Raw genomic sequence first — 12037 nt, 5'->3', positions numbered from 1 at the left:
TCCAAGAAGGTCTCGCTCTAGTGGCCTCGTTTAAGCTGCACCTTGAAGTCCAAGTTCACTTGGTGGAAAATGGAGAGAAAGGGAAGAACATTCCAGGTGGAGAAAACAGCCTGAGCAATGGCCTGGAGGCTGAATGCGCCTGGGGTTCAGGGGTGGGGTGCAGGAGGGATGGCCAGAAGTTAAGAGTGGCTAGAGCTAGGGGTGCACCGGCTGGTGCTTGGTTTCATGCCTTCCCTCAATGTCTGGGTGGGTTTGCCTCCAGGACATGACCTTGGACAGTCCTGAGCTGGCCGTGTGCCCAGACTTTCCTGGCTGATGTGCTCAAGTGCGGACCTTCTGGTTATTTGCTTTTCTGGTCCCGCCGCTCTGTGGCCACTGCTGCTATCCCAAGTGCAAGGCTGAGGGCCCTCGGCTCATGAGGTCCTTTCTCTGGGCAAGAGCTTGGTGCAATTGGCCCCCAAAGTTCCCATCAACGGCTCCCAGAGTTGTAGTGAGCTCTGCGTGAAGCACCATGCTTTGCCTGCCTGCAGCCTCCCTCAAAAAGGGAGCAGGGTTGTGTAGGATGGAAAGCTCAGTGTAGCCATTGGGGCTACAAGGAGCACAGCACAGCCAAATCCAAATCCCTAAACTGTGCTTGAGCCCTTGCTGACACCACCTCATATTCACCTCTTCTGCCCCCACCCCCCAGCAGACCCCAGACTGGGCTGTGACTCTTCTCCCTCTGTGGTCGTGCATGGCTCAGGGGCAACAGAAAGGATGCTATACAGTCAGGAGCCCTGAATCCTCTATCCTGCCATTGCCTCCTTGCTGTGTGAACCCAGGCAAATCGCTTAACCTCTCTGAGCCTGTCTCTTCGTCTGTGAAATGGGATAATAGCATCCTCTTTGCTGTCCTAGGGTTTGGGGGAGGTTCCTGAGTAAACATGGGTAAAAACACAGTAGACGGGCAAGCACGACGTGTGTGTGTGTGTGTATGTGTGTGGGGGGGTGACAATCAATGAGACCAGCGATGTTTCGGTTACCCTCTTGCTCCCCGGAACAAAGGCCCTGGCTGCTGCCACGGTGGAGTCTGGAGAGGGAACATGCTGGCAGGCCCTGCAGCCTCCCCTGTCCTGCCCTAGGACAGGGGATGCTTTTTCTACCCATCAGGGGAGCTGAGTAGCCCCAGGGTGAAGGGTACAGAGTAAGGTTTGGGCCTGGGGACCTGGAGCAGCACCCTGGCTCCCACCCAAAATGGGGCTGTTCACCTCAGTGCCATCCTGCAGCCTCCTCCACCCGCAATCCCAACACCAGAGTCGCCTCAGAGAAGCGTAGCGAGGCCTGGCCTCAGCCCCATCTGGCCTCTCTGCTGGTCTCAGCTCCACGACCTCCCCCTAAGCCCAAGCACTGCCAAGAGGCCTCAGCCCACTAAACCAGGATGGTGGGCAGGGGTGTGGCTCCCCAGGGCTCTGCTCTGGGGGCGAGAAGCAGAGACGTACCGGGGGACAATGGTCTAAACCACCGCTCAGTCACTTGTTCAGTTATTCACCAAACAGCTTCTTTAAAGAGATCAAAGAGCACACACATGAGGAATTATTAAGACATCCTAGGGCTTCCCTGGTGGTGCAGCGGTTAAGAATCCGCCTGCCAATGCAGGGGACACGGGTTCGATCCCTGGTCCAGGAAGATCCCACATGCTGCAGAGCAACTAAGCCCGTGCGCCACAACTACTGAGCCCACGTGCCACAACTACTTAAGCCTGCGTGCCTAGAGCCCGTGCTCCACAACAAGAGAAGCCACCTCAGTGAGAAGCCCACGCACCGCAACAAAGAGTAGCCCCCACTCACCACAGCTAGAGAAAGCCCGCGTGCAGCAACGAAGACCTAATGCAGCCAAAAATAAATGAATAAATAAATTTAATTTAAAAAATATTAAAAAAAAAAGACATTCTAGTTGAGGAACCAAAGAAAATGCATTTTACAAAGCACCCTCCCAGGCCAGTTATGTAACAGCGTAGGACAGCAACATGCCCCAGAGACAGCGGCCGATGAGACGGTGGCAGATGCCACAGTGCAGGGGCGGCTGAGACCCAGAGGGCTGTACGCAGAGTGGTGGGTCGGCGATGAACTGGGCCTCGGTTTCCCCCCGTGCAGGCTGGCAGCCCAGGGCTCACCCACGAGCCTTGCCCAGTTGAGGAGCTGATGCCGCACACGTGGATTAGCTCATTCAGCCCTCGTAGGTGCCCGTGGGGGAGGGAGGATGGTTGTCCTCACTTTACAGAGGAGGGAACTGAGGTAAGAAGAGGCACATCCTCTCACTGGGAGCACATGGCTTGGCAGTGGCGGAATTGGGACTGGGACCCAGTCTGCAGAGTTGGTGCCTTTAGCCTGCACTAAACTGCACCAGAGGATGTGAGCGAATAGCCTTCCCAGATATGAGAACATCAGAGCTGGAAGGGACCCAAGTGACCCCGGCACTCCCTGCTTTTAGGAATGAAGACCCTGAGGCCCTGCATGGTGACGTGTCCTGTCCACAGCCGTGCGGCCAGCGAGGGGCAGAGTGGGTCCAAGCTGCCAGTTCCTGACTCACTGCTGCTTCTCTCTTCCCGTGCTATGCCCAGTGCAGTCTGGGAACCCAGAATATGGGCGTCACTGGGAGCTAATGAGGAATGCAGTCTCAGGTCCCACCCAGACCTACTGAACAGAAAGTGCTCTTGCACTTTGACAAGAGCCTGGTGATTTGCATGCACTTTACTGATGGAGAAGCACTGCTCTGTGCTACCCTGCCTTCCTGGTCGGCAATATCTGTTACTGTGAGAATAATGACATTGTATCCAGACACTGTAAGACTTCAAATTACAAGATACTGGAAGCTCCATCCTGGAGTCACCTGGGATCTGGGGGAAGTGACAGAGTGGGTCCCCCAGAGCTTAATCCTTCACAGGGTCCTGCACACCCGTCCTGCTAGTGAGCTTAGTCCTGAGCTGGGCTTGCCCAAGCCCAGGGAGGAGGTGACACTCACAGATGGTCCAGAGCATCCTTACCAGAGCCACTGGCTGCTACGGTCCCCCAAGAATTAGAGCTGGCGGTTGGCTAGGGAATGGCCTGGTTTAGGACAGAACTTCCTGGGGCCAGAGCCTGACAGCCATGGTGGCAGCCAAGAGCTGGCTTGGGGTGAGCCAAGGGGCTTCGGTTCTCTCTCACTCTCTACCAGCACCTCTCCTGTACTGTCTCAGTCCCATGGAAAGTCCTTTGTCCTCAGAGCCTCAAGACCCTATGCCTCCCCAAACTTCACCTCGTAGAAACCCTGCCACTGACCCCAGGTGAGATCAGAGCCTGAGACTGCCCAGCGCGCCCACCTCAGCCCCACATTCTGGTTGGCTGGCTGGCAGCCCCTGGCCAAGCCCTGGATCCTGGGAAGGTCAGTGGAGCTGGGCAGAAGCAAGGGGAGGGCTAGGAGACTAGGGAAGACCCCGGGCTGGGGCTGCGCACAGGAACACAATGGCTTTTTGCTCCATCTCACCTCCTCTGAATCTGAGGTCACCACGCAAGGGCACGGAGAGTCCCTCTGTAGCTGACGGGGGTGGCGGCACTGAGCTCCACCTTCTAACACAGACCTGAGGCTCCACCACAACCTGCAGATGGAGCAGGAGCTTCTCCCTGGAGGACCCCTCCAAGGCACTCGACTTACTTTGCTGCGCCTCAGATGCCCTACCCCCCTCCCTCCAAGCTCTTCCCCTTTGTCTCTGATGTACTGTTTAACTTTCACCCCTTCTGGGAAGACTGGTATCTGCTCAGAAGAGCCATGGCGGGATCTGGTTCTGTACTTGTCCCATCATTTGGGGTGTGTGTGTGTGTGGGTGTGTGTGGGTGTGTGAGAGAGAGAGACAGACAGACAGACAGACAGAGAGCTCTTCAGCAGTATTCAGGAAACTTTTCCAAGGCGGCATGAGAGCTCAAGGACCTCAGAGTCCACATAGGCAGGTCCTGGGTCAGCACCAGCTCTCAGCAAATGCCCCTCTGACTTGCTGTGCAACCTTGAACAACCTCTCTCCTTCTCTGAACCTATGTAAAATGAGGAAAAAGGCTAACTTAACCCTCTTCAGGTTGGTCTTGGAGGAGCACCAGGGCTCCTCAGAGAAGCTTTCAGGGAGTACATGGCGTCTAAGGGGAGGTCTGATGGGTGTGGCTCCAGCTCCCCTGTTTTCTGTAATAGGCTGCTTGTTGGCTTTTGTTGACAAAATGGTATAAATGCCTGGGGAAAGTTCTGGAAGATTTTTATGGTGCTTTCCAGCTGGAATACTCTAGAGGTAGGTGTCTGCTCCATGTGGCACAATTCTGGGCCAGTCCAGGCTGGGGTCCTTGGGCACAGTCAGGACCAAAGGGAAGAACCCTCTCCCTCAACTGGCTAGGCCCAGGAGTGGTGGCAGACATCCCTGGGAAAGCAGGGGACAGGAAGGAAGAAGGTCCAGGTACCCCTTCTCTGTCTTTGATGGCCGGGCAGCTGCTCCTGTTTTCCTTCCTGCCCTTCTCCACCCATCCACAGGATGGGCTGTCATTAAAGAGGAAATGGCTCTCATTAAAGCAAGGGAGGCTGAAGATGCTTTAGTCACTGACTTGTTCAGTGGTCAGCTCAGCCCCTGGGAGTGAGTGCAATCCTGGAGAAAACCAAGTGAATCTGTGGCCTGTTTCCATGGGGCAATTTGCTGGGTAACTGTCCAGTCTCTTCTAGGCTTTGTAGAGGCTGTAGGCTCAGCTCAGGAGAGATGAGACAGTCCTTCACTCCAAAGGGACTGGCCCCAAGAGCCATGAAGATGGTAGTGTGCCCTAACTATCAATTTCACTGCTGGGAATTCAACTGAAGGAGATATTGCGTAAAGAAAAGGCCATCATAAAGATAATCACTGTGGCATTACTCACAACAGCCCCCAAATTGGGAACCACACCCAGCTACACAGCAATAGGGGTAGTAAATTACAGAACATCAGTTAGATAGAGTATTATGCACCCATTAAAATTAGTATGCGGAAACATGGAAACAACACTGATAAAAAAATGTTACCAAAAGCAGCTCAGCACTTGTCAAGTAGTTCCCTTTCTTTTTCCTACAAAAGGTGACAAAGAACTGCAGGGGAACTTGCAAAAATGAAAACAGTTATGTTAGGGCAGAGTATTATGAGTTATTATAATTATTGACTATTTACAATGTGCTGGGTTCAGTGCTGGGTGCTGAGGACGGAGCAGTGAATTAGAATGTATTTCCTTGCTCTCCATCTACAGCTTCAAATCTAATGATGGATTTTTTCCCCTAAATGTCCTTCAAAGTTGTCATAGCATCATCTTCCAATAAAAAATAGCTGATGAGAGAAATAAGCGAGGAAAGGTACTCCTCTCCTTCTGGGTAATGTATTTCATTCCCAGCATCAGAGCCGCCTCCAGCTGGATTACATACATGTCAGAAGAAAACCGAATGTAAATGTGGTAGTGACATTTCGGACTCATAATGTCTTAGTTTCCTTTGAAGCAAAAACATTTTAAAAACTCCATGTTAAAAAAGAAGTAAAAAGTTAGGACTTGTTACTAATCTTGCAGTTGAATAATTAAGTATGCCTAATTCTGAAAGTAGCAAGCTAAATTATGCAGTGCCAAAAGTGAAATCTCTTATACCTACACCATCCCGGCTACAGCGGCATGGTTTTAGCTTTATAGCTAAAATATGCTGCCAGAAAACCTAATAAAAGGAAGCAAAAATATTTCTGTTTATATCAAGCTGCCATTTGAGAGAGACTTTTAAATATGTTCTTCCCTATGTGTAAAATCTGACAGCAGTTGCATAATTAAAACCCCAGTGGAGAGTTTCCTTTTAATCTTTTCAAAGTAAACCAATAAAACATCCTTTAGGATGTGAAATGATGGATTAATACTCTTTGGATTGTTTGAATATCTTTGAGCTAGGGCCTGACTCCAAGAATACTATTTAGTACTAAAAGAACACCAGCCAGTGTCTTTCTCTTTAGGGGTTCACGTAATCATGCGAGATGCAGATAACAACATGCCAAAGGCGACACATGCATGGTTATGAGTTCTGCTTGTCTTGGATTTTGTTAAATGGAGGAATGAATAAATAGATGTATTTACATTAAAACATACTTGATTTCAACCCCCTGGGGATATGTCATATAGCATAAATGGCAGAAATAATAATTGCCCAGGATTTCAGTTCAGTGTAAGCAATCAATATGAATAATTTAGACCACAAAGTGGATTTTCATTTTGCTTAAGCTATTCAGACTGACTTTCTATTCAGCCTCAACTACCACTGAACAATCACTGGCAAATCTTCCCACTGGGTCTATGTTGTGTGGACAGCTGCAAATTACCTAGCTCCAGATATGGGCCTTGTTCAAGCCAAAAGTCAGGACAAATATTCTACCTCATCATGGTGTTTCATCTAACATGAGTACACACAACCACACCTGAATTTTTCTTCTGTGTCTCCCTCTAGCTGAAGGCCCATTCCTGCCCCTTCTTCCCCTCCCCTACACACACACACACACACACACACACACACACGTGCAAAAGAAGGCAGAGAGAAAGTGGTTGCTGTCCTTGGACCAGAATTTACCTGAATGTCTCCTACTTGTTAGCATTTCTGTCTCTAACTTTCTTGGTACTGGCTCTTGCCTTCCCAGCTGTCTAAGACTTACCAGATGCTTCTAGTCTATCTGACCTCTAAGATGTGTCTGATCCTTCAAGTTTTCTCTGGACTTAATCAGCTGTTGGCCTCACCAACAGACCAGTCCTTTTGCTCAGCCCTGCTGTGGTGTCTGTCAGACACACACACAGATACACACACACACACACACACACACCCGTTATTAAATACTTCAGCCTCAAACAGGAATGTGCCCACCAATTATATAAATGAAACTGGTAGAATAAACACTGCATAACTTGGATTCTGGACCCAGCTGAATACATAATTAACTGTGACCTGAGACACGTCCCTTAACACTCGGAGCCACACGGGATTGGACCAAAGGACCCCTCCTTGTTCCAATCATCATTAGTGAGGCTAGCCAAGATGTGGCGCCCATGAACACTGCAATCCAACTGCCCATGTTGGAATATGCTTCAACTTTTGTCTTGTAGAATAAGCTTTAACCTTTCAACATATTAGCACTTGGGGCCTGATACACACAATATATCACAATATATCATATTTATGGCATGAATGAAGAAAGGGTTTTCTATACTGAAGTCTAGATGAATCATTTAGTTGGGTCTCTACAATACAAGAAAATGTCCACACTGCTGCATGGACCATACACACTGTGATAGTCAAATAAAACTGAGTGCATGCTAATTTTCCTCTTCGCTGGATGAGGTGGCAGATAGAGAATACTGACTGCCCATTTTGGATTCAGCTTTGGCTCCCTGAGCTGCTGAATCCATAAAAGCACCAGTAATAATTGTCTCTGAAGACTCAGGGCATTTAAGGGAAAGGAACTACATAAACAGAAGTGAAACTGACGTATGTAGGTCTTTACTTAAATCTCATCCAAGAGAAGCCTGAAATAAAAATCATGCTACTTCGGGATTCAGCAGAACTTATCTGACAGAAGTGACCAATTTGAACCACCGCCCCATACCACGTCAGCAGGTGGATAACTGCCAGAGACCCTGCTACTTGTGTGGCTCTCTTGGCACCGCTGCAAAGGGGCTAGTTCAATGCTGAGCTGTCCACTGGCTGGTTCTGGCCCTGAGTGCAGCTCTTCTCAGAGATAAATATCTCCCTGCAGCAGATTTTGGAAACAATGTGCTGGGTCATTTGTAACATAGCCACCAGCTTCAGCATAGCCTCCTACAATGCTTGCCTACATCCCAAAACACAAATCAAGAAAGAGAACATAGTTTCTTTCTGCTTGACTAAAGAACAGCCAATCCTGCTCGTAGATTAAAGGCTCGGGCTTGGAACAATTTACCAACACACTGACTTGATTTTGTGCAAAGAACTGAGAGAAGCTGTAGAAGCCATGGCTGGGCAGTGAATGAAGGCATTGATGGGAGCTCATCAGAAAGGCACAGAGACCACAGGTCACTGGAATGAGGCCCCATTTGGATAGACTCATGGCCTGTAGGGGAAGGGGACACTGCTACCACCTTTCCCTTAACCTGTGGGTTCCATTAGGAAGCCAAGGTCAGAGCGCACCGCTGGGAAAGAAGGGCTGTGGCTGCCCAGTATGTGCACAGGTTGCCTCTAGGTGAAAGCAAAAGGGTGTGTTTACAAGAGGAAGAGCATAAATCAATAATGAGCTATGAACACATGATGTCATCTTCCAGGACTAAGCATCTTTAGTACTTCTAAAGCACTTTAAAGAAAAAAAAAAACAGAAAAAAAAAACTCTAGTTGCTATAGCAACTTGATGCAGCTCTTAAAAGGGGATTTTTTTTAAGGGGGTCATTTTATATCTTCAATCACCATAACAACATGATATAGCTTTTAAATGGTATTTTTATCCAATTTGTGTGTACTTTGGACTTGGGCCACATTTGCCTTTTCTATTTAAAGTCATCAGATCAAACATGACACATGAAAATTCATTGAAAGGAAGCCCTTTCGTAGACTATACATATACACTCAGAGAGCCATCTCTAGCTGCTCATATTCTGCACATGGATGCAGTCTTTCTCTCTGCCTCCCAGCAGCCACCTACAATGGCTTACACTGGTCAGTTAGTCCAGTCCCCCGTCTCTAAGCTGGCATACCAATCCAGCCCAGAACCCACCCACAGAAGGCGTGCCGGTGCAATCCCTCACCTCTCAGCCCAGTGGATCCAGTCCCCTCCTCCAAAACTACCACCAGGGGCTAGTGCTTTGGGGTGACTAGAGACATGACCAGCCAAGTGCCTTCTTCCACCCTGGGACTGGAAGCAGGAGTAGATGAGACACAAAGTCTTGCCAAAGTGAAAATCTTGTATTTATTCTGCACTCTATACAGTAACGGGAAGAGGTCTGTTTCACGTGACACCCAGGGCCCAGGGAAAGGGGGGGGGGGATGGGGAAAGTGGGTGAGAGGAGAATAAAGAGAGGGGCAGGGTGGAGTGGGGAGCAGTGATGGCTCCACAATCTCTACAAGAGAGGCTCAGAGGAGGGGCGAAAGAAATAGGGGGGCTTCGAGGAACAGTTACACAGCATTTTTTGTACAGTGGCACAATCATGAACTATTTTACCAAAAATAAGAGGAAGGGATGATGGAAAGTACAGAGAAACTACCCCCTGCACCCAAGCTACCCCCTTGGTGCCACTATTGGTTGGAAAAGATAGCAAGGTAACAAAGAAGTGAGGTCAAGAAATTGGAGGGGAAGTTGGAAGTGGGGAGGGGGGGAGTAAGAGGAGAAAACCAGAACCAGAGCGGCCGAAGTCCTATTCTCCAAGTCTAATGGGGTGGTGTAGACTGTAAAGAAAAAAAAAAAAAAAGATGCGAAGGAGATCTAGGGATTCGTTTGGGGAAATGGTCGCCTTCCCCAGGGTAAAAGGGCTGGAGGACTCTGGGGGAAAACGCGTGTAAAAGAAGAAAGAAGAAGAGAAAGGAGATAACAACGCTGTGAGTGGAGAGAGGAAGGGCTTTCCAAATCACCTGGATGAGGAAACCGAGGACTAGGGGGCGTGAGAAATAAGAAGGAAGCAGCAGGCCCCTGATACATGTTCTCCCAAGTCCTTTTTTAGAAGCCAAAACTGAGGCACAAGCGGTTAGGTCACGCAGTTGGCAAGTGCTGGAGCGCGGGCGGCCCCCGGTCTGCCCAGCGCCCGGGTGAGGGTTCTCCCCGTTTGGCCTCTTTGCCAGGCAGTCACCGCTGGGTGCGCGCCAGAGATGGGCCTCTCAGGCCACCTCCCGCGCCGAAAGCCAGTAAAGAGAGAGACGGAGCAGGAGGAGGGGGACGGGTGGGGAGGAGAGGGCGAAATGAAAGTAGGCAACGGGGCCTCAGAAGGGAAGAGGGAGCCGAGGGACGCGGCTCGAGCCCCGAGCAGTGGAAAGGGCGGCAGGTGAAAGACGCGGAGAGGAAAGTCGCCCGCTGGGCGCGCCGCTCACCTATGGTCGACACCACGGTGCCCACGAAGTAGAAGGCGCCGGGAAAGTCCCAGCGCGGGCGCAGCGCGTCGGCTCGGACGCCGGCTGCCAGCGCGGCCTCGTAGTGCCGGAGGAAGGCGCGCAGCTCCGGCTCGGCCACTCCGTGCGCCGCGCTGAAGTTGCGCAGCGTGGCGCCCCAGCGCGCCCGCGCCTCCGCCTCGCCCGGGCTCTCGAGCGCCGAGAAGACTGTGGCGCCCGCCACCAGGTAGAGGCCGATGAGCGCCGCCAGCAGCACGAAGCGGCCCGTGTCCTCGTTGAGGTGCGAGCGGCGGCAGCAGCAGCAGCAGCAGGAGGGGCGCGGCAGGCGGCGGCGGCAGCGGCGGGGCGGGGGCCGGGGGCTGCGGGAGGACATGGTCCGGAGCTCAGCCCCGGGGCCGGGGCGGCGCTCGGGGCCCGGGCCGCGACATCCCCCCCGCGGGAGCAGAAACGTGAGGATGGTGACCAGGGGTCGGGGGCCGCCGCGGAGCCCCTCGCCGCCTCCTCCAGAGCCCGGACGGCGGGGCGCCTCCGCCTCCTCCTCGGCGCTCAGGCCGCACACGGGTCCCGCGGCCCTTCGGGCGCCGGAGCTGGGGCGCTCCTCTCTGCGCCCCGACGCCTGGCCGGCTGCCGCGGCTCCTCACCCACCGCCCTCGGGCGCGGGGGTCTCAAGGTAGGCCCCTGCCGCCTTGTGGCCGGCGTCCACGGGGCCCCGGGCCTCATACTCCTCTCCAGACAGGCCGCGGGCTGCGGGCGGGGCGGGCTGTAGAGCCCGGGCGCCTAGGACAGGGACGGGAGAGCAGGGCACGAAGAGAGACCCCGGGCGCGTCCCATGAGACGTTCCCGGCTCAGTGGCTCCCCGGCGCAGGCTCCGTGGGCAGTCCAGCTCCCGCCCCCGGGCTTGAGCTGGCGGCGTCGGCTTCGGAGCCTCGGAACCGAGCTGAGTCCGGGTAAGCGCTCCCTTTCCAGCTCCAGCCGGAGAGCCGCCCGGCACGGAGAGGCGGAGTCACCGGCGCCCGGGGCGGGGTGTTGGGGGGTGGGGAGTAAGGAAGGGAGAGAAGGGGTGGGGAGCTGGGCTGCTGCGACGCCTCCCTGCCGTTCTGGCTGCATTAATGCGGGGCACCGAAGCAGGTGTCCGGACTGCGGTGCTGGCCACCACGCCGCCAGGGAACACCGTCCAGTCCCTGTCCCTCCCTGCGCTTCGGCCCCGGAATCCCTCCCTTCTGTCCAAGCTGCCGCCAAACTTTGCTCAACTTGATGTTGTCCTGCGGTCTCAGGTGCTGGAGGCCGAAAGACGCCAATGCCCTGACACCGGGCTCTCCAGCTCCAGTCCGAAGTTTAAGTTCCCTGTCGCTCGTGTCTTCTTCCTGCATCCATCCACAGCGCCAGGTCTCGGAGGGTTCCTTTGGGGAAAAGATCCCGCTTAGGAGCGGGGAAAGGGTCACTCGACTCGGGGCGACCGGAGAATGAGGGCGTCTCCTCCCCCTCCCGACCGAGCGGGCGGCCGGCGTCAGCACCGCGGACAGCGCATCGGTGCCGCAGCCGCCGGGCGGGCGGCGCTGGGGCTGCGGGGACCCGCGGCGCGGGACGAGCCGGTCACCCTGCTGTGCTGTGCTTCCCCAAACCCTCGGTTTCCCTTTCTACCTCCCTTGTGTCCCCTCAACCCCTAAGGCAGGTGCGGTCGCGGAAGCGGAGTGCTGACAGGGAGGGGACGCTGCGGAATAGAGACGGGGGTGGAGTCAAGAGCGAGTAGAGGACCAAGGGGCCACGGGAGGAGGAAGCGTTCAGGCCCACCGGCTGCTGGATCTCCCTTCGTCACCCCAACCCTCTGACCCTCCGGTCCAGGGCGGGGGACGCCGGATAAGAACCTGGCTGCGGCAGGGTGTGTAGAGGAGGTGCAGGGAGAGCCCACTAGCCGGCTCCCCCTAGGCCGGCGGCGGGAAGGCTGTGTT

At 53.6% G+C, this 12037-nt stretch overlaps 1 protein-coding gene across 1 annotated transcript in view; it reads right to left on the bottom strand.

Moving 5' to 3' along the window:
- Positions 1-10461, bottom strand: part of KCNK12 (potassium two pore domain channel subfamily K member 12) — a 54731-nt gene extending 44270 nt beyond the window's left edge. Inside the window, exon 1 of the mRNA XM_059943390.1 lies at positions 10071-10461. Within this exon, the coding sequence (XP_059799373.1) occupies positions 10071-10461 (391 nt within the window). The remainder of the gene's footprint in view (positions 1-10070) is intronic.
- Between the last annotated feature and the right edge of the window lie 1576 nt (positions 10462-12037).

This window comes from Balaenoptera ricei, chromosome 13, assembly GCF_028023285.1.
Source record: "Balaenoptera ricei isolate mBalRic1 chromosome 13, mBalRic1.hap2, whole genome shotgun sequence".
In the NCBI taxonomy this organism is placed as follows: Eukaryota; Metazoa; Chordata; class Mammalia; order Artiodactyla; family Balaenopteridae; genus Balaenoptera; species Balaenoptera ricei.
The sequence above is the reverse complement of the archived record's forward strand: the minus strand, read 5'-3'. Positions and strand labels throughout refer to the sequence as shown.